Genomic DNA, 26,493 nt, shown 5'->3' on the forward strand with positions numbered 1-26,493 from the left:
AAAAGAAGAAAAGCAAAAGACTCCCCCGGCAGGCTACGGGCACCGAGGAGAGAAAGGATCCGGTGGTAAAACCGCCGTCTCCTGCCCTCGGTGGCCGGAGCGCGCGGCACTCGCTGGGGGACGCCGCGGCAGCAGGAGCCCGGGAACGGGGGCGTTTTTGCCACGCGCGAAGGGACAAAGCCCACGCGGGTCCGGGGACGGCGYGCCGCCACCAGGTCTTGCCCAAACCACGTCCGCTTGAGGCGGCCTCCTTGGTCAGGTCTTGCTCGGGTGCCCTCCTGGATGCCCCAGAACATCTCCAGAAGGAGCTCAAACTTGTTCAGGCGTCAGGATCTGACCGGCTCCCCAGTCGGACTCGCAAGCGGTCCCGGAGCTGAGGCTCCCAGGGCTCAAGGTTTTATTGCCATTTTCTCCRGCCTTGATGGGAATCGCAGCACCTGCGGGAGGTGCGGACAGTTCATCTRCGCGTCCTGGAGAAATCCTCCACCAGGTCCTATGAAAAACTTGCCTGCCGGCACCAGAGGCTTGATCCAAGGTCATCGCTGGGATCCCAGAGAGAATTTCCATCATCCAAAACACTTTGTCCATGGCTGGTTGGGTCGTTCCCAGCTGGGGACACCAGGATGGATTGCTGCCCATCTCTGCTCTCGCAGGCGACAGGTTCAGCGATGACGGACAAGAACGTCCCCCTTTGCTAAAGGCCATTAAAAAAGCCACTGTTTTGCATCTCAAGTAACTTCCGTTRTAACAAAGCATGGAAATTCCTGCTACTCCCTTGAGGTGGGATARAGCCATGGTTGTTCTTGAGCCCAAGATGATCTCGGGCTGCCTGTGCACGAGCACCAGCCACAGACCCTTTGCATGAGGGAAGAGCGAACATCAGGAAGCAGGAAAATGAAACATCTTGCAGCAGCTCTGTCCCTCGGCACCACCACCGGCTCGGGGACGTGGGAAGAGATATCCAACGATTTGGCCTTGAGGAAATCCCTCCTGTGACTTCACTCACACTTGAAATTCTTGCTCGTCTTCCAGCATTTCTTAGAATAATATCCAGCGGCATCAACTTGTCCACCTTACTCAACGCTCAAACACACCRGGGCAGATGGGCCCTATTCCTGGTCCGCACATCTGCTGCGTTTAGCTTTCAGACACGAGGTCTCCTTCTGCCAGACTGCATCAGGGAAAATACTGTGAGATCTCGTGCAGAACACCCTTCGTTTTCACTTTGTTACCGCAGAGCATCACGGCCTGTAAGCCACTTTGTAGGCAGCTCCCAAATGGTTAAGGTGTTCACCACTCAACAAAACAAAAAAGAGCTGTTGTTTCGTTTGGAGGGGTATTGGCAGGGCAGCAGCACCTAAAGCCCTCACGTTGTCCCAGGTATTTAATACTTATTTACTGTTGCCTCGGCGCGTCGAGGCTAAAATCCCTGCTTAGCTGGCTATTTTTACCGTGTCTTAGCCAAACGAGCCATGTACACGGACGAGGCTCTCCGAGATTCCTGCCGTCGGGTGCTTGGGAGGCAGGGTGAGCATAAAGTGGCTTTAACAAGGATAAGCGCTAATTACTTTCTTTCTCCTCTCCCACACCCCTCGTCAAATTARAGGTAAGGAGACAGACAGGTTTCGTAGCTGCTAATAGTCAAACTCTGTTGACCCTTGTGCACGGCACTAAGCCAGCCCCAACCGCGCAAAAGGAATCTCATTAATCTGCATCTTGGCCACAAGCAGGACCCAAGCCTGGAAATCAGGARGTGCTTGATCTATTTTGAGCTCCTCCAGGCTGAGTGACCTTAAGCAAGAAGCTAAATCTCTCTAGGTCTCAGCTCCTGYTGGTTCCCCAGGTTCTCCAGGAGGATCCACTCGGGTACATGGTGATGTGAAGTGAACATTGCTCTGGGATACTGGGCTCTGGAGAAGACACTCCTCTTTAAGAAGTTCTGATCTTCGCTCCCTGTAGCAGTTCCCATTAAATAGGGCTCCACTCTCTCGCCATGTTCTCCAGATCCCATCATGACAGTACTCATTCACTCTTGATCATACTGATTTTTTTCCACGTGAGAACAGGCTTCAGCCTCAAAACCTTTTGCCTGGGCAGTAGGACAGCTCTGGAACAGCATCCAAAGAACAATCCCCCTTTGCAAGCCCAAATAGGGATTTCAATCCCCTTGGTCTTCCCTRACAGGCAACACAACCTTGAGTGTTGCCACCAGCTCCACCAGCAGCTCAGTCTGCCAGGACCTTGAGTCTCTTGGATGCTGCTCCTGAGGTAGGTCAATCGCCAGTAAGGAGGAGGTTGGAAGAAACGTCAGCTTGGTTTCCAGTCCATCGATCGCATCAGCATCACACCTGTCGGCGTGGTGGCAAAAGGGGGAGATGACAGATGCTGGCTGCCCTGGAGTAAGATGGTTTATTTTTGGACTGAAAGGCAGAAAACAGCTGTCTGCAGGAGCCCATAAACCGAAGTAAAATACCTTCCAAATCTCACCGACACAACTAGATTTTACCAGATAGCACAACTGAGGAGAYGCTTCCCAAGCTCCTGCAGAATTTAGATCCCAAAGGGATGGGAAGAGTCTGAAACGGGGATGGCCCAGCCGTAATCCTGGAAATCCAACAACATATTTCATGGACGTGGGCAACACACAGTGAAAATACCCCTTCGGGTGGTCACTGGTGCTCTGCAGGTCAAACTGAGCAAGACATCGATGGCAGCAAAGGCAGAGAGAAATCCCCCCTCCGGGTCATGCTTTGGCTAAAGGACTAAATGAGTTTTCACAGCATGTTCCTCTCCCGCCATGGTACTGTGCTGTTCCACCTCCGTGTCTCAATGAGATGATTCACTCAGGAGAAGGCTGTTAAGGTGAAATTAAGGTGGAAGAATGTTTGCCCTATTAAATTTCAAGCTCGGAAACAGGCGGCTGTACTCATCTTGTCTCAGCCCTGCCTGTTCATCATCCTTGCTTTAAGTCCTTAAATACTGGCAACCATCTAAATGCTTAAGGAACATCTCTGAATGTATTACTTAGGAATGATCTTCTGGCCTTCTAGATAATTTAAAGGAACAACTGAGAAACTTCTAGCTATGACTAAACTGATCCTTACTACGTGCTGCGTACGAAAACTTGCTCCAAAYGTTAGCCTCTAGTTTCGTTAAGCCTTTGACGTGTTTCCTAGACTCTTCTCCCATCTCTCTCATACAGGGATGCACATTTAGGAGACCATCTACACGACGTCAGCGCTAATGCAACCGCACACACCAAGTACAGCCCTGCTCCGCCTCTGAGATCATCCCTCTCGGAGCTCTTTTATGGCAGGTTTGGCTATTCACCAAGCCCAGACCTAACCYGAACGCTGACAAAAGTAAAGTCAATTAGGACAAAGTGATGGATGCTGCTGCCGGGCATCTTCTGGGAAATAAAATTACTTATTTTTAACAACTGTTCCATTAGAAGAGACAGTGAGATGCAAGCGCTGGCTGCGATTCTGCTCGGGAAGAAATGCAAGCTCCCAGCTTTCAGGGATGAAAGAGAGATTACGTGGGAAAGATGGGATCAAAACCAGCCCTACTTCAATCCTGCCAAGGAGCTAGGTGACACATTTTTCTTTAGAGTCACACAAAGGCCTTGGCACTTTGTGAAAACACTGAGGTCTTTTTATACAATTGCAAACGATATTTTTTGGATGGAAAGAGGCTCTCGGCATGGTGGCAGTCCCAGCGRCAGCTCCCGATCTCAGCTGGCTGCGTGCAGCGGCCCGTTAAAGAAGTTAAGGGCAARTGGTCGGGGCAATCGCTCTGCGCGTGAGCGCAAGCGTCACACGAACGGGGCCTGGGCGTACAGGAGAACCGCGTCCCGGAGCGAGACGCCTGGGAAAACGCCGGCAAAGGGGAGGCCAGCAGAGGAGGGATGAGTCGAAGTGGAAGCAGACTACCGGCCCATGAAATATTCGCTTTTTGACCGAGCATTTAATCCAGGACCTGGGGGAAAACACAAGCCAAGTGGCGCATAAATGGCCACAGACATCTGTCATCGCTGTTGATAACGCAGAAGCACCTGTGTAGCCCCTAAGCAAGAACAAATGAAGGAAAAGAGTGGGGAAAGGTCAGAGGGAGCTTCCGCGAAGACGGCAGCAGAAGACCAGAAAGTTAAATAAATATATTGTTAAAAAAACACAAAAAAACCCAACGTTAAGCATACGAGACGCTCCAGAGCAAACCCAGGGGACTCGGAATGTCTTGTGGGATCTGCCGAGACGGGAAAACGCAGCAAAGCGCCAGGTGCCGAGACGGCCGTAATTTCTAGCGGTGMACTAGAGCTGGAAACGCGGTAGGTTTGGGAGCGCTGGGGGCTCATCCGGACACCGGCCGCAGCGTCGGAGGGGGTTCGGCAAAGGCAAAACGAACGCAGCTCGCAGACAAAGGGCGGCTATAAAAATAAAACCCCCAAATGAAGCGGCGGCTACGTTCTGCGGGAAGAAAACGCGTAAGGACCTGGGATAGAAAAACCTAGAGCGGTTTAAACCGAGGCGGCTTTCAAACCTCTAACTTTTAACAAAAGCCAAAGAGACAAACGGGAGCATCGAGGACGAGCACCGAAATTTCAAGGTGGAATTTCAAGGTGAAAAATGTTCACCTTAAAAATCGCAAGGTGAAACACCGAAATTTCAAGGCGGGTTAAAACACCTTTTTTTCCAGGCGAGGGGTAATCTTGCCGCTGCGGCTCACAGGCGAGCGAGCCCAGGCAGGACCTACCAAGATCCCGGAGGTAACATAGGTACTAAACATTTACCTATCTGGGCTCCCGCAGGTGCCCTTTTCGGCAAAGAAAGATAAGCGCYCTGGCCCTGCCGGCGTCGGAGCTGCCAGGGGAGGGACGGGGCACGTATATCTCACGCGACCACTCGCGCTTTCCAGCAGCTTGCAGGACCACGATACCGGGTCTCCGGGCTGGACGGCGTGGGTGGCAGCCGAATTGTCCCGCCGGAAAATTAATATTGCAGATGCACATAAAGGACCCGGCGCCTCCTCGGCTTTCCCGTGACCTCGAGCATCGTTTGGAGCCTAAATTTCCCCCAGACTTGCGCGGTTCGGACAACGTCGGCTCCATGACCCACCTCATCTTCCCGCGCTCTGCTAAAGCCGCCGATGCCGGAGGCTGCCAGCGAGCTCCAACCGCGCGGGAAAAACACCTTTCCCTGTCTTTTATTAAAATACTCTGGTGGTAGAAACAGCTCCCGCAGCTCCAGGAGGCTAAAAGGAAGGATTTAGTATTTYGGGCACCCGAGAAAATAATTGCATGTCCTCTTTGCCTCCTCRCTTGCGCCCTCGCAAAGCGGCCGCGGCGCCATCCGCAGCTGCAAAGGATTTGCAAAAAAAGCCCGGCGAGAGCCAGCCGGAAGGCACAAGCCAAACAGGATGTTTTTGGGGGGTTTTGGGTTTTTTTTTTTTGCGGTCGTGTTAGTTTAGAGACGCGCCGCTGGGGCCCAAGACTGGGCATTAACGTGGGTCGAAGCCGGGGAGGAGAGAGAAGGGCGAAACGGAAGCGACACGTAAATAAGGGGGAATCTCAAGTCGGGATGGAAAGGCGGATTTCCGGAGTCAGAACGAGCCCCCCGGGACATTTTAATGCCGAGTCAAACGTGGCTCCGTCAGGCACTTTCCTGCAGTACRGGTTCTTAAAATTATCTGCAACCAAGTGATAGTTAATACCACGACTGTTTTTTTGGCCTTGCAAACCAGCAAAACGTTACGCTTTATTTCTAATCCAGTTCTGCCCCCAAATCGCCTATCTTTGGGCAAAACCCAAAAGCTGGAAGAAGGGGCTTTGCAAAAGCGCTTTTGCAAAGCGGACGAYGAAGCTGCAAACTGCAATCCCGTGCAAAAAAAACCCGCTCAAAACTCCTGCAGCGCGCCTTAACCCCGGCTTTGAACCTCCTCCGGCTCCGAGGCGCCTACGCGGCGGTGCTGTTTGCAGCTCGCGCTGACGTCTCTTTACCGGCAGAAACCACGAAGCCACGTGCCTTCGGTTTGGGGAAGCGAGAGTTACGGCATCGCCCTCCGGGTTGCGTCGCTGCCTCTACCCCGGCGCTTTCCATCCGAAACAAGGTGCATTAACACCTGCGCCGAGCTCGGAGCGTTCCCAGTAAAAGTGTTACATACGCCCAATGCAAAAGCCACGCTGGATATTAATGCAGCGGTTTGCCGGCGTTCAAGCAATGCTCCGACTCTTCCCTTTAATTCGTGCCTAAGCCCTAAAAGCCGGAGAGGCAGCAGCTGCCGTAACGCCCGGGTGCTTCCCTTGCAACGTGGCGAATCCGGGTTGATCGCTTCCCTCCCGGCGCTGCCCGAGGTGCAAACCGCGTCCTTTTAACTTTTCGCTCTCTGCTTCTCAAAAATGCATTTATTCCTCCCCGAACCCGAGGGTCAGGCGGTCCCGGAGCCGAGCCGGCGAGYGGCAGCTCTTTTTTTAATTTATTTAGGAGCCGGGGCATTCGTGCGGCTGTCCCGGCCGGGTGGAGAGCTGGGAAATCGCCGTTTCTCCGAGCAAACCGGTCGGGTTCCCGGGCTCGTGGGCGAAGGAAGCTCTTCCGCTGCCCGTTATGGGGCCGTAGGATCACGTCCGTCCGCCTTAATCCAAAACGCGGGGTAAGAGCCGGATTTCAAGAGAGACTTAAGCGGCTGAAAAGCGGCTCAAAAGCACCGGGTCCCCGCGTCGCCTGCTGGCGTCGCATCCCCCAAAGCTCCTCTTTCGCACCGCGAAAAGCCCAGACCAACCTTTCCAAGCCGATACGCAGGCGGAAAGACCGGGATGGCAAGCAAAGCGCCGGCTACAGCCGCAAACGCGACGCCGCGGGCTCGACAAAGCAGCCGGCAAATTAAAAAAAAAAGGAAAAAAAAAAAAAGCAAAGCAGGGCGTTAAATATTTTATTTTCTGAAGCAGCAGAATGCAAAAATTTAAAACCCCTCGGAGAGGCGGGGGGGAAATAAAAGATGGGGCGAGCCAGCCGCCACGCGTCTGGTGTTTGCGGTGGGATGTGGCCAGGCGGCGGGAGCGGGGCTGCGGCAGCAAAGCCGCCCAGGTCCTCTCCGTCTTCGGCAGGTGGTCAGTAGGTTCCAGCAGTAACGGGAGAGAAGCGTCGTTTCGGGCTGTCCGCGGACGGGTACGTGTGCCACGAGACCCTCGAACATTGGGTATTTCACCAAAGCGGCCTGCCAAAAACATGACCCCGAGGCCACGGGCAGAGCAAAAGCGGAGCGTCGGCTCCTTCCCGCGGTTGCGCCAAAATCCTGCGTCGGAAACGCTCCGGCGCGTAAATAAAATCCGAGCGCTTCGGAAGACGGACRCGGGCTCGTTTGCCGGTTTGGGCATCGTGAACCCCGATTGCTGCACGGGCTGAGGAAGCGCTATGGAAAAAATCCGGGAAAAATTACTTTAAAGGTTATCCAGYGTGTTTTGGTCGTCTGGGAGACGTTACTGAGCGCCAAAAATTGGAGCTAAAAGGGTTTGACGATGCAGCCAGTAAGTTTTTACCTGTTTATCGCTCGAATTTACAAGGAGGCGACAATTTTCTAGTAGCAAAGAGCGGTCAGAGCAGCGGATGAAGGCGGATGCATTATTTTGGAATATCTTATCATAGCTGTCGCCCTGCCAGGCCCCGTCGATACGGACATAACCCCCGGGCGCTCGGAAGMTATATTTTCCCTGCCGGAACGTGCAGGGCTGTAACCGAAACAGATACTTTTAAACCAGTCGGAATGAAGTCCAAAAGTGAAAAACGGCGGAAGCGAGCACGGAGATTTTGCGAGCGTATGCAAGTATTATAAAAATCAGGAGCGGATGTGCTTTTGAAGGTCTCTCCTCCGGGTTGTTTTGTTTTTTCCCCCCTCGCTCTTTGGGATCGAGCTGTCCGTGGGAAACTACGAGCCAGACGTCGGAGACGGGCGGGAGGCCCTTGGCCAAGGTCGCCTGCTCGGCTTCTGCCGGCGCCGTCTCCTCGAGGAGCGAAACGCCGGCGGGAACTGCGGGAAAGGAGCCCCCGCGGCCGACCGACATCCTGGCTCTGCTCCCGCCCCGGTTCTGCTCTATGCTGCACGCGGCAGGGCCGAAGGCATTAGAGCTGGAGCAGGGAGCATGGGAAAAGGGAAGTGGGGGGGGGGAAGAAGCGGAGGGGGGGGAAAAGGAAGCAGAGAGGGGAGAAAAGGAAACTGGGGGAAAAAAAAGGAAAAGGAGGGGGGGAAAAAGGGAAACGGAGGGGCTCGGACATCCCGGGAACATCTGCCGCCAGGTTCCCACAGCTCAGCCCCACGCGGTGCTCCGGGAGCAACTTCTGACAAGGCAGCGCCTGCCCCCGCTGGGTTTGGGTTTTTTTTCCCCCCCCCTTTAACCCCCATGTAATTTCTGCCTTAGTGCCCACACTCCGTACGTGGCTTGATTTGCCCCATGATGCCGCATCCTTTAAAATTTTGCAATAAATAAATAAATAAATAAATAATAATAAAAAATAAAATAAAATAAAAATAAAATAAAATAAAAAATAAAATAAAACGGAAGGGGTCCGAGCGCCGCTGTCCACTTCCTTCATTTGCCATTAGCCGTGGATACAGCAGGTACAGCCTTGCTCCGCCAGCATGAGGCCTCTCTCCTCCTCGCTTCCCGTTGCCCCGTGCCGGCTGTGCTTAATCCTATCTATTTCCAGAGCTGCTCTGAAAACCCAGATTTTTCTCCCCTGCTTCTCTCATTTAACAGAAGAAAAAAAAAAAGAAAAAAAAGAGAAATTAGCCCGAGCTATCATCCCAGCGGGCTTTTAACTGGATGGTGACGAGTCTCGCCGAGGTCTGTTAATAAAAAAAAACACGTCGCCTTGGACGGCCAAAACGAGAACGGCTCAAACGCRGCGATTTTTGCACGTTGATGCCATCGCCCTCGGACGCTGAAGGACGTGGCAGCGGGATGGGCGGTGTTTTCTGAGGACGCCCGACTGGTGCCAGGCGCCTCCCGAAACCAAAGCGGCTTGAAACAAGTACCAGACCCAGCCTAGCAGGGCAGCGTTAAGAGAGGGTGATGGACAGGCCGGGGCCGGGCGAGCAACAAGTCCGCGTGACTCAGGGCACGGACATCTCGATGGCTCCATCGCATCCAGGTTTGAGCTTTTTAAGCAATTGCTGCTTCCCTCCTCCTCGTGTTTCCTGGAGGCAACGGCCCAGCCAGGAGCTTTGAGGAGCCCAAAGGGACCAAGCAAGTCCCTATAGGCAGGACTTCAAAAGGGGGTCCAAACGCAAGGAAGGCTCAGGAGATGGGGGCAAAGCTGGGAGAAGAGGGAAAAAAACCCAATAAGAGGTTGGGTTCTCGGGAATGAGGAGAACGCAGATCACAGAAGTGACCCCAGGACACGTATCCGTGTTGCCTTTCTGGCTGCCAGCCTCTCCGCTTGCCATCGGCTGAATCCCAGAGGCTGCCGCTATCCGAAGGGTGATGCTCGAGCAGGTTCACCACCGTTCGTAGGACGCCGGCGGCCGTCACACCTTGCCCGCACCAAGCTTCCCCAGAAGCAATCGCTTTTGAAGTCTTGGGAAACTTTGGCTTTTGTTTCGCAACCCAGAACGGATAAGAGAGAGGAACGGCTGGTCGGTGACCCAGGAGCTCACAAAAAAGAGAAGAGAAGAGCGGTAAGTGCAGCGGGCAGTCGTAAAGCGGACAAATAAGAAGGAAGCGGGGGATTGCAGAAACGTCAGGAAGGAAGAGAGAAGACAACCTGGCCTAATTTGGACGGTGCGGTGTCACAAACAGCCTAGGTTGCATCTTTCATAACGCAAGGCAAGTCGCTTCTGTTGACGTCTACTGCCTTGAAAAACCAGTTGCATAAAAGTGTCCACGTGGGAAAGCCCAGCTGGAACGGGTACCTGCATCTACCTCCATCTGCATCTGCATCGTCAGCGTTGCAGCACTCCGATGAAACATTTTGTCGTCTAATCAAATTTCAGGCATGATAAAAGTCATTACTGTCGGAGTAGAAAGCATCAGCGCAAATCAGATTTTAAGTAGCGAAGTCTGGGGAGAACCAACCACGAGGTGGATTTTGCAAGAAAGCTTTTTTCCCCTCAATCGTGAAACTTAAGGGTCGTGAAACAAAGTCCTTCCAGTGCTGCAGGGCGCCAGGGAGGTGTTTAAAAAGAGGGATATGATTTTGGACTCCTAACGTCCTCTCCAAGCACCAACCGCAGTCAGATTTGCCCAAAGCAATGTGACCAGCTCACCTGCCAGGAGCTCGGTATCAGCCACCAGCTCCATGGAGAGAAGAACCAAGCCAAAAAATACAACCCTACGTCTAAACGATTAAAGGCAGCCAACTTTTCTACCTTCCAAGCCAAATGATTCCTGAGACTACCACATTTTTCCCCGTGTTTCCTTAATATTAGGGACTCCTGATACCCTACGAGATGCCGAGAAGGCTTCTAAGAACCAGAACTTAGGGATAGCAGGAAAATGATCTGCACGTTAGGGAAAAACGATGGGAAGGATTTTCAGCGGACCTTGCGCATGGAGGGAGGTGGGCGACCGATTCAGCCTTATCATTTCAGCAGCGTTTGCTGAGACGTTCCAAAGCGATCCCAATATTTCTCCTAAGTAAAGGGATTCGAAGCGCTTGTCCCAGCTTAAAAACGCTGGCACTTCTGCTCCGCTTTGTTCTCTCCTTTGTTCTCTCACTGGTACGTTAGCAGAAATCGCATAGACAGAAGGAAAAAAAAAAGGCAACCGGCTGTGAAGAGAGACAACTACGTCTCATTTAAATAACTGACCTATTTCTGCTTTTGCTTTGCCTAACTTACTCAACAAGAAGTTTGGATTTACCGAAATAGCTGAAACAACTGCGTTGAAGCGCGTGCAAATATTCTTCCTGTGGCCAAGGCAGCACGAAAACCAGGTGCATCAACCAAAAGACTTTTTCGCTTACACAAATGAAAACTTTTGGAGAGGAAACGCGTGGTGCTCGACCGGCTCCGAAACGGCCGATTCCTACTCGATTCAGCAGTTATGTTTTCATTGCAATATGTTGCAGGGTATTTATGCGACGCTCTTGAAGGGCAACACATAGGTACGCATGCAAGAATTTATCATCCGTCACCCGACCCGGAAACCTTGCAAAATCCCGTCATTTGAAATTCAACTTCTTGTTCGGTGGGAAGGGTCATTTCTTTCCGAAAATTACAGCCTCCATCCATTTTAGCAGCATCGCCACCCCGTTAAGACGGTCTTTTAAGCGGTGCCAGGAGCACGGCCCGGCTTACGGAAAGGTGCGGCGCCGGGAAGGCGCAAGAGATGACGTAGAGCGAAGCCTCGCTCGAATAAAACCGGGTCTGTTCCAGCTTCGGATACAAGCTTTGGAGCCCGGACATGTTAGCAGGCACAGCAAACCGCTTTTAACTCCCGTCTGGCACCRTTTGCTTTCTCAGCTGCAAACGAATTGCTCCTTCTTCCCATCTCCCCTCGCAGTGCAGGGTGCAGTTTTTAGTTAAGTGCTATTTTCTGTCGATGAGCCACTTTCCTTCCCACCCCCGACCTTCTGCTTCATGTAGATGGCAACTAATGCCAAAAAGCTGTCATTACCGGCACTCGCAGGCAGCCCCACCGCAGCGAGTCCGACGATGCTGCCGTCATTCCTGCCTCCGAGCTCGCTCGGGGCCCTCCGTGCCTTTGGATTCAACCTCTTCCTCCAAACCTTCATAGAAACCCAGCCGGATGCTGCCACGGCTGCAGGAGACCAGACCTGGTGCCGTATGGGTCTCCCCGCTCTTACGCTCCTGCCCAAATCTCTCCAAATACAGGCAAATTTGGCAAAACGGAGTTGTTCTAAGACTAAGACACGTCATCACGTGTCTGTGCCGAGGATGGATGAAGAACTAAAAATCTCAAGCTACATCTAACGCTATTTGGAGGTGCCAAACAGCGGCACGGTGACCGCTACCAAATCCATCAACTTTGTAGGCAGAATTATCAAGATTTTATGCTTCTGTATTTCAGAGTCCGGACCAGGAGTAATCAGCAGATTTATACACGGCCCTGACAAATTTGCTACATCAACCAAATGCCTGCAAAGCAAAAACCATTAACAAATCAAATATCTACGGCTCAGGCATTCAGCGTTCATTTATTTTGCTGCAGTCATTGCAGCTGGGCAAAATATCTTCCCCCACCCTGGTTTCTAATCAGCTTCCATCCTCCTCCGGGCTTACCGGAGTTAAATCTTCTGCACTGCTCTCTGCGATAAATGGAAAAACTGAGCTGCCACCGGAGGGTGGGGGGGGAAATGAATTGCAAAGCAAAATGCTTCCACTAGCGATAGATTAACTCTTTGTTCCAAGGCTATCGCATCGTTTCAGGAGGCCTCCTCCACGATCGCCAAAGAGCCGTTGCAGGGGCAAGATAAGATGCCACCGCTGTGAAATCATCTCCGGGGAGAAGACTCATTCCCCTGCAGTTTTGAAGGCATGCCTGCACAGGAATGAGCTCAGGAGGCTGGAGAAGCACCAAAATGGCAAATGAGTCCCTCTTCTCAATACCTGACTTGCAAGAGGGCTATCTCGYGCTCATCCGAACTGTTCCAAATAGTTATTGACGGAACAATCGGGGAATATTTGCCACTCTAATTTCAAAGCTGCGCTGGAGGATCTTGCTTTTTGCAGTACAAATATATATATTTTTTTCACTTGCTGGTGAGGGCTGTCAATAAACAAGACTAAAGYGACCTTTTTGCGAAAGAGATCTGTCCTGAATCTTGTAATTCCCTCTTCCGGAGTGCAATTGAGCAAACCGGTCTCCTTCCCCTTTGTAGCCGCAGAGCTTCTCTTTTCCAGCTTCAGCAGCTCTCTACGGAGAAAGTACTAATAAAATCGCCAACTGCATCCAGGGAATCCCTTAATGTGACTTAGCAGCTGCGAATAAGGAGATGGTGGCAGGATCACAGGGAAAGTCAGGTCTGTTGTGACAGCAGCACGTGGTCGCTGGACCGCTGAGCTTGGACATCTCTGTTTGACACAAAACTCAAATCCCATCATGAAAAGCCAAAGGACCAAAAGGACTGATGGGGTAGGTGCAACCTCCAGGGGGAAAAGCGTTAATGCTCCTTCTCGGTCTCCTCCATCTCGGCCCAGACAGTGCTCTTACCAAGGCAAGGCACCTGACAACATCCCTATTAAGCTGAGAGCTTGGTATTAAACAATATTCTGTGTTATCGGGTGAGCTCCTACAGCTTGGCCAAGCGATTAGGGTTAGATGACTCCAGAAGTCGACCCGACCTTGAGATCAACGAAAGCCCTCCTTAAGCCATTGCCGTTTCTCCTAAAATCCAGCGCCGTGGACGTTGATAGCCAACGGGCTTATCCAGACCACCGAGAAACAGAGGTCACAGCACGTCGGGCTGCAAACCAACGTGAAAATGAGCTTTCAGATCCACCCCGTGCCAGCGCTGGTGCAGACTCCAGGGCGTTACTCATGCAAGGCTCTTCTGGGCGAACGCATCTTCACCCAACACCTGTATTCAGGGAAGAGCTAACTACCTTTATGTGCTGCAGGTGATCAGCTCCAAATCCATCATCGGCTGCACGTGTAAGCAGCTGCGACGGGGCGAAAGCAAGCCGCTCGCAAGTAATCAACTGCTCCTCACCCGCTGTAAGCGCATAGGTCACTAACCGGAGCTGCTTCGTACTCTTTTTCCTGCTGTTCCTCCCACGAGGAACTGAGCCACTGCCAGGAAAAAGTCAGCATTAATTAAGGTTTATTATTTTGGAAATTCGGATTTGAACGCAAAACCTTTGCGACGGTTTTTCCCAGCGCGCCACCGGCTCCGCAGAGCTCTCGGAGGCGGCGACCCACGCGTCGCGACATGCTGCTGCTGCTGCCGGGATGAGGTCTGGTCCCTGGGGAATAAGCGGCGGATGAAGGAGCAAGACCAAGGTCTCGGGAGCCCACACGGCCGTCAGCTGGCAACGGTTCAGTTCCCAGCAGCCCAGGTGCTCGCCAGCCCCGCACGTATCATTACCACTTGCAAAACTGGATTTTGGACACGTTCTTTAAATTGGAACAAATTCCCAATCCTGGCTTTATAAGGGCAACCTTCACCGTACACGCAGAAGCTGCCCGGACTAACTACTCCTCCAAATACAACACGATCCAAGGACTGGGATTGCAGAYGGATGGTAGGGAGGATCCAGGGACCTCACCTGGCGTTGACCTGCCGTACGAACGTCAATCCAACGCTACGGCATCGTGCATCCAAATGCTTGGCATGATGATGATGGGGATTGGAGAGCGGAAGCGGGAAGGGAGCGGAGGAGGAGGCTCGCCCTGCCGAGCCCCCTCCCTTCTGCGGGAAATCGTACCGTGCCCTTATCTCGGTCTCGCCTCTTCCCTTACGCAGACGGTACAGCTGAACCCTAAACGCTCTAGATCTGCTCCAGAGATAACGTCCACCTGAGCAAGCGGTAACAGAAGAAGCTCAACGGCCTAACGGGGAATGTTAACGGGCGACACCGCGGCCGGGCGCTGGCAAAGCGGGCTCCAGAGAACACCGTAGCAGGCGTCCCGAAGTCCACCGCTAGCCAGAACAGCTGTCACTGTTATTAATACATTCGAGGCTGGTTAACTCGCATACTTCATAACCCTCAAATAAAAGTTCGACAGGCACCCGGCTTCCTCCCGGCTCTCTGCAAAAATAGATGCAACCACCAGGCAGGACTAGAAACCCCAATTTGTTCGAAGCGACAAAACCAAAACCCCGTTTATGCACAGCAGAAGAGAAGCCAGTTGCTTTTTAGCACTAACGGCAAAAAAAAAAAAACCTGAAGCTGATGGGGACTGAGCGTGGAATAGCTCCAGCTGCTGCATGCGATTTGCAGCAGGGGACGAGGGAGCAGCGGGAGCCGTCACGCGGCGCTCTGTTACGCAGACCACAAGTTTCACTTTAGCTCTCGCCGCCGTTTAACAGAACCTCTGCAGCGCRGAGAGGATGCAATCAGTTTGCGTCGGCTTATTAGTCGCCGGCTGCACGGCCGAAAGCATCCGTGCGCTCTTCCCCGTTGCAAAATCCCCCACACCTTCCCTATTGAGCAGAGCTGCCCGGGTTGAGGTTGACGGCGCGGCTCGAGCCTCCCTTTTTGCAGATGCTTTTTGGGGTGGGGGGGGGGAAAGGGGTCAAGCTGCAAAGCAGGCAGCCCGCTCCCCGCGGACAACCTGCATCCGCTTTCGCAGGGGAAACCACAGCCCAGACCGAGCCTCGCTATAGACTAGCGTGGCCGCAAGCTCGTGTGTCAGCTCTCTTCCCCCCCCCCCCCCGTTCAAACCACGCTATTTATGCGCTTAAGCCGGGGGCACCCCGAATATTAGACGCTAATCCTCGCTATTATTATTAGCGCTTCGGACTGCATTGCAGATCTAGCTGCGTTTTGCTGCCCTCTTCTCTCGGGGCAGCGAGAAAAACTAGCGATGCCCCTCCAGCCTCTCGGATGCAACTTTTTATTYGCTGGCTGTAGGTTAATTTTTGCAGCTCCGGAGGACCGAGCGGTTTCGGTGGCCTGTCAATCCCGTTCGGCTGCGCAGAGGGGTTGCTATCGAGGGGACGGCGCCAGCCAGCGGAGCTTGGACGTGCCCATCGCTGCCGTCACCCTCCCATCCGCCCTAGAGCTGGTTCTGGTCCCCATGGACCTGCACCCTCAGGCAGCTGCTGCCTGTTTTCCCAATGTCAGTCCCCGGATAAAGAGACTCCTGGGGTGATTTAAGCTGGAAGGGRCCTCTGAAGGTTGGCAGGTCCAACCAACCCTCCAGTTGAAGCGGGACCAGCTTTAAATTAGGACTTTAGGAGTAGATAGCATGGGAATGCTAGAAGATCAGGCAGGTTGGGGAGGATGCTCGGGGCCAAGCGCCCCCCAACCAGCCCTGCTCCAAGGCCTTGAGGCCTCGGAAAAGAGCAACTTGTGAAAGGCAGCAGGTCTCCAAGGGGAAGCGCTTCCCCCGTCTCCAGACCCGGTGGCAGCGGCAGAAGAAAAAAGCAGCAGCCTGGAGAACGCAAAGAGGCGCCGGAGGCAGCGGCGACGGCGGCGCTCGCAGCTCCCGAACGGGAACCGCGGGCGACCCTGGGGCTTCGCCGCGGGCGGATGCTCCTTCCTCCCCATCCCTCCTCCTCCTCCTCCTCCTCCCGATGCCGAGGAGATGGAAAAACAAAGCCGGGGATGAGCTGGCTGCTGCTTGGCGGCACGCGGCCGGGGACAAAAGGAGAGGAGGCTGCTGCTGGGCTATTTTGGGCTGCCTCCTCCTCCGCCGTTGCCGGGAGGGGGAAGGATTTTACCTCTGCAGGGTTGAGCGCTCTGTAGGAGGGCTTTAAAAGCAACTCRCACCAAAAAAAAAAAAGCATTAAAACCCGAGCGAAACCGGAGCCCGGTCAATACTTGCCGTTCCGACCGTTCTCCAAAATCCAGAACAGCACAGCCACTGAGATTTATTGCTCTTTTTCTACCGCTCTGCTAAAGCGGACTAAAAACACTGCTTTTTTGGTGTTTTTTTAATTATATAGGTATGCAAAAAAAGCTCCTTTGACAATACACTTGCACCATGACTCCTTAACCACCCAGTGTCTCAAATGGCTTCAAACTRAAAGAATTTTGAAGTGTTGCGATTCGTTCAGTTCCTGCACAAACGCTTCGATTTAGGAAAACCACCGGCAGCTCACAAAAGCATTAATGGGAATAACGGAGACGCGTTGCCGCTTTGCGAGTTGCATTTACAAAGCGAATTCAGACGAAACGCGTCCAGCTGCAACTCTGCCCTCCCCAAGTCTTTTAGTYTTCCTATTTTTAATTTGGGGGGAGGAAAAAAAAACCCCACGCTCAAAATAACCAGCATATACTTTCAAGGTTAATTTTAATCACCCGGGGCAAAACCCAAGGATGCAATGACTAGAGATGAAAAAGGAATTACAAGCTTGGAAATATTATGAGCGAGAAGCCAGGCTGTGTGCGGGTCCCGAGAGGAAAGCTGCCTTCGCTGAAGTTGCTGCTGGGGCAACTCAAGTGAGGTAATCCAAAAAAAACCCCCATCTTCCAACCACCTTTGACTTTTTTTTTAAGGTCAAAAATGCCTTTTAAACCCCCCAAAACAGTCGACGCTAGCCCATCCCCTCGYGCCACCCGACGCGAGGGATTAGCGAAACGCGTGCTAGCCCCGCTAACGTTTTGGGAGTCACGGGGTTGGGAGTCACAGGGTTGGGATACGCCAAAGGCGACGCAGTCTGCACCTCCGTAYATAACCCGCGGCGCAAACGGCTTGTGCAAAGCTGAGGCTGGATCCAGCTCATCGCGGCCGCGCGAGCCTAAACCCAAACCCGTAACCAAGAGTCTAGTTAAAAAAGTGACGGGGCGGAAARGCGYGGAGCCGGCCGCGCGGTTTAACGGYGGCGTTCCTTCGCTCCCGGTGACTCCTCCGTTGAAGCCAAGCCCTTTTCGAGCCCTTCCAAGTTAAGCCCTGTGCTATTTTCCTGCAAAAAGAGTGTTGGAAAAGGCCGAGAAGCATCGGCTGCTGGAAAGCATTAAAAAAAAATAACGAGCAGAGGACAGAGAAAAGCAGCGATAGCTTGGAAATGAGTGCAAGGGCAAACGGATGCCGGCGAGGTGTGGGGGAAGCCGGGATGAGCAGCAGACGGATGCCGGCAAATTATCTTATTCCGGACGAGATTTGCCGGTCTCTGGAAACGTGCAYTAGCTGGGTTTTTTTTGTTAGCATTGGGGCCGGGATTCTTCTTTGTGCTCAGCAGCATAAAAAGCTCCTTGTCCACGACTACGGCTCTCCCGTAATTAATCTGACCCTACTTTGCTCGCTCTGCCGGGGCTTTCCGGTTTTTTTCCACCCCCCTACAGTTGTCTTTCCCGTCTAGTTTGCAGCTCAGAGAGTCGACAGGGCCAAATTCAGACTCCGAGACAAATTCAAGCTTCTCCTAGACCTTTGTCAAGGCTGTCGGACATGCGATATTTCCTGCGTTCCTGAGGAAATCCCACGTTTTCTACTCTTTCCTTGAAAAAGCAGTTCAGCTCCAGCGCAGCGAGCACAAGCAGACCTGGCACAATGGGACTTTCTTACCATCTGTAGCCTCCGTGCTGAGGTCTTTGCCTGGTTGGGGAGCAAGCGGAAGCAGATGTCTTCTCCCAAGCCCCACGCTGGCTTCTGAAACGGGGGCGATGACCTGGGTACAGCAAAAACCACTCCTTGGCCAAGACGAAAGCAAGCTTTAGTGAGACGCACTGATTTGCCAAGGTTATCGCAGCAGTTTATCAGGGCAGACAGCAAGCGAGCGGCAAACACGATGAATACGCGTCTTCCTGGAGGTCTCACACCGGTGGTCTCCTGGGGCTGGGCGACAGCCAACGCTGAGAGTCAACCTTGTGAAAACTTCACAGGTCCTTTGCCACCGTCTCCGAACACATCAGGAGACGGATCTCGGCAGAACGACCTGCAAAAACCCATCTGGATTGCTGCAAGCCCATTCAGCCAGTGCCAAGGAGGGTTGGAAGTTGGAAGGCTTGGAAGATGCTGGAAGACCAAGAAGCGAAGCAACCATGTCCCACTTCAAATGTGACCAGGGCTGCTCCTCCGCTTTCAAGACTCGCTGGCAAAGCTTCTATTGTGTTCTCGGAAAAAGTTGTGACAAATATTGCGTGCACGGATGGAAACATTTCTGAAGGAAAAAGCAAGTTTCAAAAGAAAAAAAAAAATCCTGAAAAGCAACTCTCCTCGAAAAAAGTTTTCATACCACACCCTAAACTTCTGCYTTAATGAAGAGGAAAGCTATCGGGAGGGGAAAGCTTACGACATCTGCCCACTTCAACCTCACCGTCAGACCTCACCTATTTCCAATCTTGGCACGCGACTTCAATTCCCATCCACAGGACCTTCCTAGCCCTTCATCCACAAATTAAAGAGCCGTTTAATTACCTGCTGTGCCAGATTTCTAGCATTCATATCAAAACCAGCCCACCTCAGACTAGTCTTCTATAAACCGGTAGGTTGACCTTATCAAGTGGTAACTGTAGTCTGTTTTGCTGTGTTTAGATCATTCTGGTGGCTCTTTCATGAAAACGTTTCCATCACATCATTTTCTGTGTTAAGCTATGGACAGMAGAACTGAGTACCGACACGTTGGGTAAGGAATGCCTCAATGTGATAAATACTCTACGTTTAGAGTCCTCCCTCTCCTAAACAAATAAAAGGATTTTCCTTGATTGTATCGTCAGGAGATTTGTCTTTGCATCCTTATGTTCTGGGAACAAAACACCGTGAGGATGGACTGGCAGTTTGACAGAGCTCAGATCTAAAGGACCTGCCACCGTTTCTCTTTGAATGAGGTTATCAGGGACTTCCCGGATCRGGCATCTTCACGCAATCCTCTCTCTGAACGTATCGGCCTGGATACTTCGCTTGACATCTCCCAGTTTCGCTACTGGCAGCATCGCTTTGGTTTATCTCGGTGCAAAGCATAATGTTTCTAGGAGATGAGGTGCAAGTTCTGTTTAATATCCTCATGCAATGCCAGAAAGTGCTTTCGGATCATCTCCGCAGAGTCCCCGAGAGACTCCCTCTAGGCTTCCCAAGCCCTAATGTGAGCAGGTTTAGAGTTTCCAAAGAAATCAGCCTTAGAACGAGCCAGGAGCTTTCTTCTTAAGGCCTTATCTGTGCTTCTGGAGGAGCGAAAGCTTCAGAACAGGATGTTCGCCGAGGCCAGCTAAGCCGAAAGGTCTTTGCTTGAAAGATGGGAAGTTTTTATTCCCTTAGCTGTGACCTCAGCACCGGCGCTCGCTGAATCACCTTGCTCATGGTTCCTCAACGCCCGAAGCAGAGCACCGGCCAGGACCGAGGCACGAGCAGGTTACTTGAACTCAGCGCCTGCAGGATGGGCAACGTGTGCCAGGATAAAACAGGCCAGGGGAAGGATCCCCAGCAGCTTTCACCCATCTCAGCACAAGCTTTTCCAACCAGGAGGCTGATTTTTCCAGCAGTCTGCTGAGCACGCCCAGAACTTATGTCCACAAACGCCACCGGAGAGCCAGCTTTGCCCAAGACCTCGAGAAGGGAAGAGGGAATCACCTATTTCTTTTCCCACTTCTCTTGCTGTTGATTCACAGCTCCGGAAGCTAAGTGGCTGCCTGCAGATTTACTTCTGATTTTCACGTAGAAGAAAACCGAGCCAAAAAGTCAATGTCTCCAGAAAAAAAACGTAGATGGAAATTCAAATCGTGAAAACCCAGTTTGGAAGGAGCCCAGGAGTCCACTGTTGTAATGCTGGAGGCAAGGATTCTGGCGAGGTCTCTCCAACTCACAGCTTCACTGCCAAACCTACAGCAGATAGCTCTCCAGCTCTTCTCCGGGCGTTATCTCAAGTGGTCCTACCACATTTCCATTTTCAAGGAAGGGGTGCTGAAGGAATAACTCATAATGCAAACTCTAGAAGTTTGACATCAAAGAGTGAACAGTTGTTTAAAGAGAGCAGCAGCAAAAGGAAACTGAAAACATGCACACGACCCCAAACTTCATGCTGTGCATGGTCAGCAGGTTCTTCCTTTCTCTCTTCATTTGCCCTGACTGCACTGTTGTTTGCTCCGTCTTTGCCAAGCTCAAAACTCCACCTGGAAGCCTTGCCCCATTTCAAAATCACGTTACCCCAAAGACACCGCTTAGTTATCTAAGACACTAGATTGTACAAATGCAGTGAAAAATAACCATTTTCTAGACATGCTGCTCCAGGTGACTGGTGCGGGGGAGAGGGGTCATTGCTATGCTTTATTTTGGTCTGGCTTACACCAATTTTGATGCTCACAATTCACGCTTGCTATATTAAACGCAGACGGTCTCTTGCCGCATTGCGCTTCGGCTCAAACGCCCGGCTCCGCAGCTCCCTGGGGATTTAACCTGGGGCTATGGGTAATCGTCCACACGGGTTTACGTTGCACAAGGGAAAAGGGAAAGACGACAGCAGACCTTGCTCCRTGCCACGTCGCAGAGCTACCGCTGTCAAATCAAACTCAGCTCGGGTCCCCTGCATGCACTTTTAGGTAAATGTGACCCACGGCATGATTTTCCTTCCAGCAGCGCAAATGCTAGAAATTAAAAGACAAAAAATATGCAATAGGTTTCAGCCCTTCGTGACCTGCCAGCTGAAATGAGCTCTGAGCACCGCACTTCCCTGCTTTCACCCGTGCAATATTTTGGGAAGGGGGGAGCACGAAAACGCTTCCGCTGGGAAGCCAAAGACCCTCGGTTTTGCCCAGCCGCCCTTAAGTTGCGGCCGCGAACGGACGTTCAGCCAAGCCGCGTATAATCGTGCAAGACATTGCTAAGCAAATGCCTTAATATCCGAGATAATCGACTTTGCCTTCTTAATCCGTCTTCTAATTAAAATAGCCCCTGGCAGGTAACAGAACAGATTTTGGCCATCGTTAGTAACAACTCATCTGTCATTCATTTTGCGGGTTTACTTGGAGGCGTCGTTTTGCTCGAAAATAGCAAGAGAGGATGGGACGGCGCGTGGTTTTCCTTCACTCAAAGGCAAATTATGCAACCGGAGCAATGATGGGGCAGGGGAGGATAACTTGACCGCTATCCAAAAGAGGAGGAAAAACATGCTGTTTGGTAAAGCCTGAAAAACAGAGGCGTATCTTTCCGCAGGTGGGAAAATAACGCAGCCAGATAAGGCAGCGGACAGGAAGAAAAAAGGGATGGGACGATAAAAATGCAACATGGACCGCATAAAAATGCATTTTGATTTACACCAAAAGCAGCAGCTTCCCCTTAGTAATAACCGAACATGGACGTGAACAGAGAGCTCACGTTTATTCCTTCTCTCAAATCTGCGACGAAGACGTAACACGAGGGAGGCCACCGAATGCTCTGCGTGTCCAAAATTATTGCAAAGAAAATGTTTTTGCAAAAACATTACAAAGAATTAGACGCTGCGGGAGCAAGGACACGGGAAGTACTATTCCTCCTTCCAGTTTAAAAATGCAAGCAAAAAAGGAGAAACACTGTTGTTGGAACCTGCTTGTCCAGCATTTTCTGCTACGAGAAGTTACTGGAGGACTGTGAGCGCTGTCGGTACATATATTAAAGCCCTGTGGCATCCGAGAAGCAGGCGCGCTCACAATTTACCAATTTAGAAYGGGCAGAATGTAAAATTTTTGAATGAAATTCTTTAGTCTTACGCTTGAGACTGAAGTCTAAAGTGGGGGGGRAAAAAAAAGTCAATTAAAATAGACTTCAAAGTATTTATCCTGTCTAAGCTTAAATCACTGTTTTAATAATAGGCTTGTTTGCCAAGAGTTTAATAGCTTCAGCAAAGCATCTACAGCRAACACGATGATGTAGGTTCTTGCCTGAGCTTTACAAAACTCCAACCCGCCTTCTAATAATAAACTGTTGCAGGCTTTCATTTGCTAAATTGTACRTGTGCTTTGGAGAGAGGTTTTCTTGAACCTGCCGCCTGATGGAAGATCCCGATAAATCTCGTCGGGCCAGACAAACAGAGCTAAATTTTAATTTTACTTTTAAATTGGAGTTAAACGCTCCAGTGGATGCACATTTCTGTAATCGCTGCACAGCTCAGGTGGAGGAGTTTGCTTGTTTTTAACAAGATAGGGTTACTGTCCCCATGAGTTAAAACACATAGTTGAGAAGAGCAACATAAAAATTGGACTTTTCTGTATGCACAAATACGTCCGTTCTTCCCTTCTCGAGCTCTGGTCAGTAAGGGAGGGRAAAATATTACAGGATGGAAAAAGGAGAGAAATATTATGACAATTTTCAAGGACGCTTTAACCACGCGCCAAGGCTCGGGGTGCAAAAATCATCGTCCCGTGCGTAACATGTCACCCCAGCTGCACGGATTTACCGCCGGGTCTCAAGCTCGGCAAGGCGGTTTGGAAAGCGAGAGGATTTCTGCTCCGAAAACGCAGCGCAAGAGCAGCAAATTAATTTGCGGCGGTTTTCACGGAGGCGGCTTTTCGGTGCTATTTCCCGCCCCGGCTCCATCGGCTCCCTGCAGCCGCTCRCGGAGCGCCGAGTCACGGTGCCGGCGAGGGTTTTTCTTCGGCGCAGCAGACTGGAAGAGCTAAAAATAAGAGCAAACGCCCTCCCCTTGCAGCCCGCGGCGCGGCAGGTGGGTTGCCCGCACAGCCCTCCTCCTCCTCCCCGCGCCGAGCCGGGGAAGGGATCCAAATCGACCTCCCGGGCGGAAAAAGGGGCAGCGCCACCCCATCGCTCCCTGCCTCCGGGCGGCACAGAGGGAAGAGCCCCTCCGGCGGCGGCTTCGGGCACCCGGCCGTTTTCGCGGTTGCTCTTCGGCGCGGGGAACAGGCTCATTAAATCACAGCGAGCCACTGAGCCGCGGTCGCCATGGGAACGGGCTGCCCGCGCAGGGATGCTCGCGGCCGCTGGACCGCGCYGGCCCCGCGACTCCCGTCCTCCCCCCTCCCCGGCGTACGAAGCAACGCCATTTTCGGCGGCCGCGTGCACATCTGTATTTTCAGCCGGTGCTTTATCATTCCTCTCCCCGCTCCATCGCCCTTTTTCCCAGCCCTTCGCTGCTGGCTCCCTTCCAGCCGTTTCCTAGAAAGGCGGAAACAAAAGATGCCCRTCAGGCGGGCGACGAGGATGCTCGCCCAAGGTATCAGCTTCCCGGCGGCCTTCTCTCCCAGCGCGCCAGGCCGGGGGTATCCCACTGCCGCGACACAGCTCCGGAAGCACCCGCCAGCCGGCCGGTCCGGCAAACCCTTCAGAGAAAAACATTTCCGAGCTTTGGCTAGCGCACAGCCTGGGTAAAACTGATTAAAATATCGATTAGCAACGCAGAGGCTTTAAAAAAAAATAAAAAATCAGCCTGAATTTGCACCAAAGGGGGACACGTATAATGGCCTAAATTAAACCGAATTCGCACGGGACCGCTTTGGCTCCCGGCCGAGCATCCGCGCGGCCAAGCCGCCGCCTTCCCGCTGAGCGAAGGCTACGAGAAAACAGCTCAGTCCCAGATATTAGGAGCAAACGCCACGCACGAGCTCTGATAACCGGCGGCAATAGGCTGCGCCGTTGCAAAATGCAAGAGGCAACTAATATTCTGCCGCTTTCCAGGTAAAAATCCCTATCAGTTAAGATTAGTAATAGCGTTCGAGTCAACGCCAGCATCTTGTTGCCTAGATCATAGGAGCTTATGATAGTATCATCTCCGGRGTTGGGAGCGGAGAAGTCAGCGCTGCCATACGAGGAGGAAGCGAAGCATCTGCATAAGCTAAAAATTCCGTGCTTGAACACGGGAGGCTATGAAACTGCAGCACGCCCCCGCCGCCACCTTCCTCAGCGAGGAAACATCCTCTCTGCTGTATCATTGCTATTTGTGCTCCAAATCAGCACGCCTGAGTCATGGGAGAACAGAACAGCCTTTCTTTGCAAATATATTTTCCCAACACATGCGGTTACAGAATGTGCTCTACTCCCCAAAGCTCCCTGCATAATTCCTTCTTTTTTTTTCCCCTCTTTCTTTTCTTTCTTTTTTTTTTTAAACATCATTAAAAATAAGTCAGGAGTTGCAATTAAGACGCCCTCGACCGTAATTCTTCCTCGCAGCACGACAGGCAGACCTCGACCTCTAATTCCTGCCCGTCTCCCAGAGCTAAACCGACGCCACGTAGCAAAGCCAAAGGCAGGATGCGGATGCCACCGGCAGCCCGCGGTGAAAACGAGGCGTCAGAAGCTCGCTGGTTCTCTCTCTTTGGAAGTGAGTTTTTAAAAATTCGACGTGGCACGGCTTCCCCGCGYGGGTGAAAGCCCCTTCGGAGCAGCAGGAGAGCGCTTACGACGGGCGCAGGAATGCCATGGGCCGTTTTGCAAGGGGAACGCCGCCGCTGGCCGCATATCGGGCGGAGGCTCCCCGATATATCCATGCCTCTCGCCCGGTTCCCGGTAGTGGATGCTTTTAAAAAATGAATATTTAAACACCTTGAAAGCGGACGATTGATTCTTGGGTCAGGTGCGTGTACGACCTTGCATGTTATGCCAGCAGCCGATGGAGAGAGCATCCCTTTCCGGTTCCAAAGGCTTAGGCCATCTACCACGCTTCGAGATGGATAAATAGCAATAATTGAGAGAAGCTACTTTTTTCTAGCCTTATTTTTGTACTGGCAGGATGCTGCTTTACCGAACTCATCAAGATAAAAGCTGCATCTCGTGTGCGCCCCGGTTCAGGATCCTGCTCAGCAGCACAAAACCTGGAGCTGTGACAACCATTGCTTCCAGCTTAGCCATCCTTTGGAGGAACCTTCCTGAGCTCCTCGACCAGACTGCGGCGCTGCCTTTTTCTTCTCCAAGCCGCTGAAGAAGCGCCCAACRATTTTAGGATATTACACGCTCTCTCCGCATCCGCTGTTTTCCCCGGATAAAAGATTTTTCCGCTCATTTTTGCGCCTCCCCTCTCCGCCACCTCGTTTTCACGCGGTTTCCAGCCTCACCTGAAGACCGCATTATAGGAAAGAAAACTAAATTTAGCCGGTAAGGTCAGCATATATATTTTTTTCCTATGTTTATCACTGCTGCTTTTAATTGCCTGCGTCACAAGGATCAGAGGGATGAAGCGGGGAATCTAGCAGGCAGCAAACGAGCGCCAACGTAATTTGCCGGTTGACTTTTCCTGCCGGCTGCTTTACGCTCATTAACCCAATTCCTTTGAACTCGAGGAGGAGACACAACAACACATCGCCGGCAACAAACCTCCCAGGGACACCGCAAGGGATCGGAGCGCCGGGCAAGCCGGAGAGAGCCTCAGCCGGCCCGCGGCGGGGTTCCCCCCGGCTCGGCGGGGGCGAGCGAAGCAAGGCTTCGGGGACGCYGGGCGCGCGCCTGCCGGCGGAGCGATCCTTGGCCAAACGCTCTGCCTCGCGTCTCTCCTCCTTGCGGATTAGAGCCGGTGCATTTAAAATAAGCTTGCTGACACTTCGCCTTACCTACAATAATAGCGACGACGCCTCTTTCAGAAATGTTTTCTAAGGAATAAGAAAATCCCCCCACCGTTTCGGGGATGCCAACGGGGAAGGGGCCCAAAGGGAGAACAYGGGAAAATAAAAGCTCTTATTTCCCTTTCTGCAATCCACTACTTGGAAATTCAGCAGACAGCGCTACGCACAACCACGCGCGCAGAGCTACGGGCCGAAAACAACCCAACCGCGTCGTCGGCACYGGTGGCAACACCCGCTGGCACCGACCGGCCCAAGGCGCTTGGTTCGGCTGACGCAACCTAAAGCAACCCAACTCGTCTGCGGTGCGGATGCCTCCGGAGCCGGCGAAAGGGCAGTGACGCATCAGGGATCTCCCTTGCTTTCGTCTTCAYCTTCATTTCGTCGCCTGCTACTGCTCCCCTGGCTTGTTACCGCTGTTTATAAAATTTCTCCAGCTCCTGCTTAGACATTGTGGTGGGTTTA

General features: G+C 52.2%; 1 protein-coding gene across 3 annotated transcripts in view; it reads right to left on the reverse strand.

The window, feature by feature from the left end:
* The window catches only part of MYO1D (myosin ID), a 114,093-nt gene that overhangs the window by 1,755 nt on the left and 85,845 nt on the right, over positions 1–26,493 (reverse strand). The window contains exon 21 of one of the 3 annotated variants that reach the window (XM_026076211.1): positions 6,930–7,404. The exons of 1 other annotated variant lie outside the window; for it this stretch is intronic. In XM_026076211.1, the coding sequence (XP_025931996.1) occupies positions 7,197–7,404 (208 nt within the window). In that variant the 3' untranslated portion in view covers positions 6,930–7,196. Of the gene's footprint in view, positions 1–6,929; positions 7,405–21,061; positions 21,133–26,493 lie in introns of those variants that run through there. One more of the 3 variants, XM_026076214.1, reaches the window with a different exon arrangement.

This window comes from Apteryx rowi, unplaced genomic scaffold, assembly GCF_003343035.1.
Source record: "Apteryx rowi isolate R43461 unplaced genomic scaffold, aptRow1 scaffold_428, whole genome shotgun sequence".
Lineage (NCBI taxonomy): Eukaryota > Metazoa > Chordata > Aves > Apterygiformes > Apterygidae > Apteryx > Apteryx rowi.